Source organism: Trichinella spiralis (genome assembly GCF_000181795.1).
Source record: "Trichinella spiralis strain ISS 195 chromosome Unknown Scfld3624, whole genome shotgun sequence".
NCBI lineage: Eukaryota > Metazoa > Nematoda > Enoplea > Trichinellida > Trichinellidae > Trichinella > Trichinella spiralis.
The window spans coordinates 1-751 of record NW_003530563.1 but is presented as its reverse complement, the minus strand read 5'-3'; the positions used below and the strand labels follow the sequence as shown (position 1 = coordinate 751).

General features: G+C 57.4%; 1 protein-coding gene across 1 annotated transcript; it reads right to left on the bottom strand.

Annotated features, from left to right (window-relative positions):
- Positions 1-36: 36 nt before the first annotated feature.
- On the bottom strand, positions 37-704 carry Tsp_15057 (zinc knuckle protein; the record flags this gene model as incomplete). The annotated part of the gene is made up of 2 exons (XM_003367819.1): positions 37-401; positions 476-704. Coding segments are annotated over 2 exons (594 nt in total), but the record flags the coding sequence as incomplete, so codon positions are not given.
- Positions 705-751: the final 47 nt, after the last annotated feature.

The window sequence follows — 751 nt, the reverse complement described above, 5'->3', positions numbered from 1 at the left end:
TATCTCAGGGCATCGTGTGTCAACGGCGTTAAAGGTTCAGGCAGTACTGCTACCCTTGGGCGTTCGGTCGTCAGGGAGGGGGGAAGCTTGGCAGACCCTACTGATGTGGCCCGTTCTTCCGCATGTCCAACACGTTCTGCGGTCTTTCTTCTCCCGCCGGCGTCGCTGCTGGGGAGTCGCTCTCTTTGCAGCCGCAGGGATGTCCGTCATCAGCAGCTGCTTCAACTGCCGCGCCACTTCCGCCAGTTCTTCTCCACCCTCCTTTCGCGTCGTTACCGGGGCAGCTATTGCCTCTGTGACGTCGACCGCTGGCTCCAGGTCTTCCTGGTCAGCGTCTGCTTTGACTGAAGAGACGCTCGCCTTGAGCGTGCTGAGCCCTCTCCAAATGCGCTCTTCCCGGGCTGTAACTTCAATCGCATCCGTGAAACTATCCGTCCTGCTTTAAATTGTTGCAGTAGGATCTTGGCGGCTGTACCACTCAGTCCGGTAAACGCCTTCGTGAACAGCCAGCGCGAGTGACCAGCATAAATCCGCACGCTTTCACCCCGTTGCTGTTTACGCCGGAAAAACTCAGCGGAGAACCTCTCTGAACCGGTGCGCACACCGAAGGCTTCAAACAGGGCTGATTTCAGTCCATCGTAATCGTCCGTTACCTGGACGTGCATAGCCCTCATTACGCCCGGCACCTCCTCATCAGTATGATACTGAAATAGGGATGCTCGTCTCTCCGGGGCTATACAGGAGGCACGGA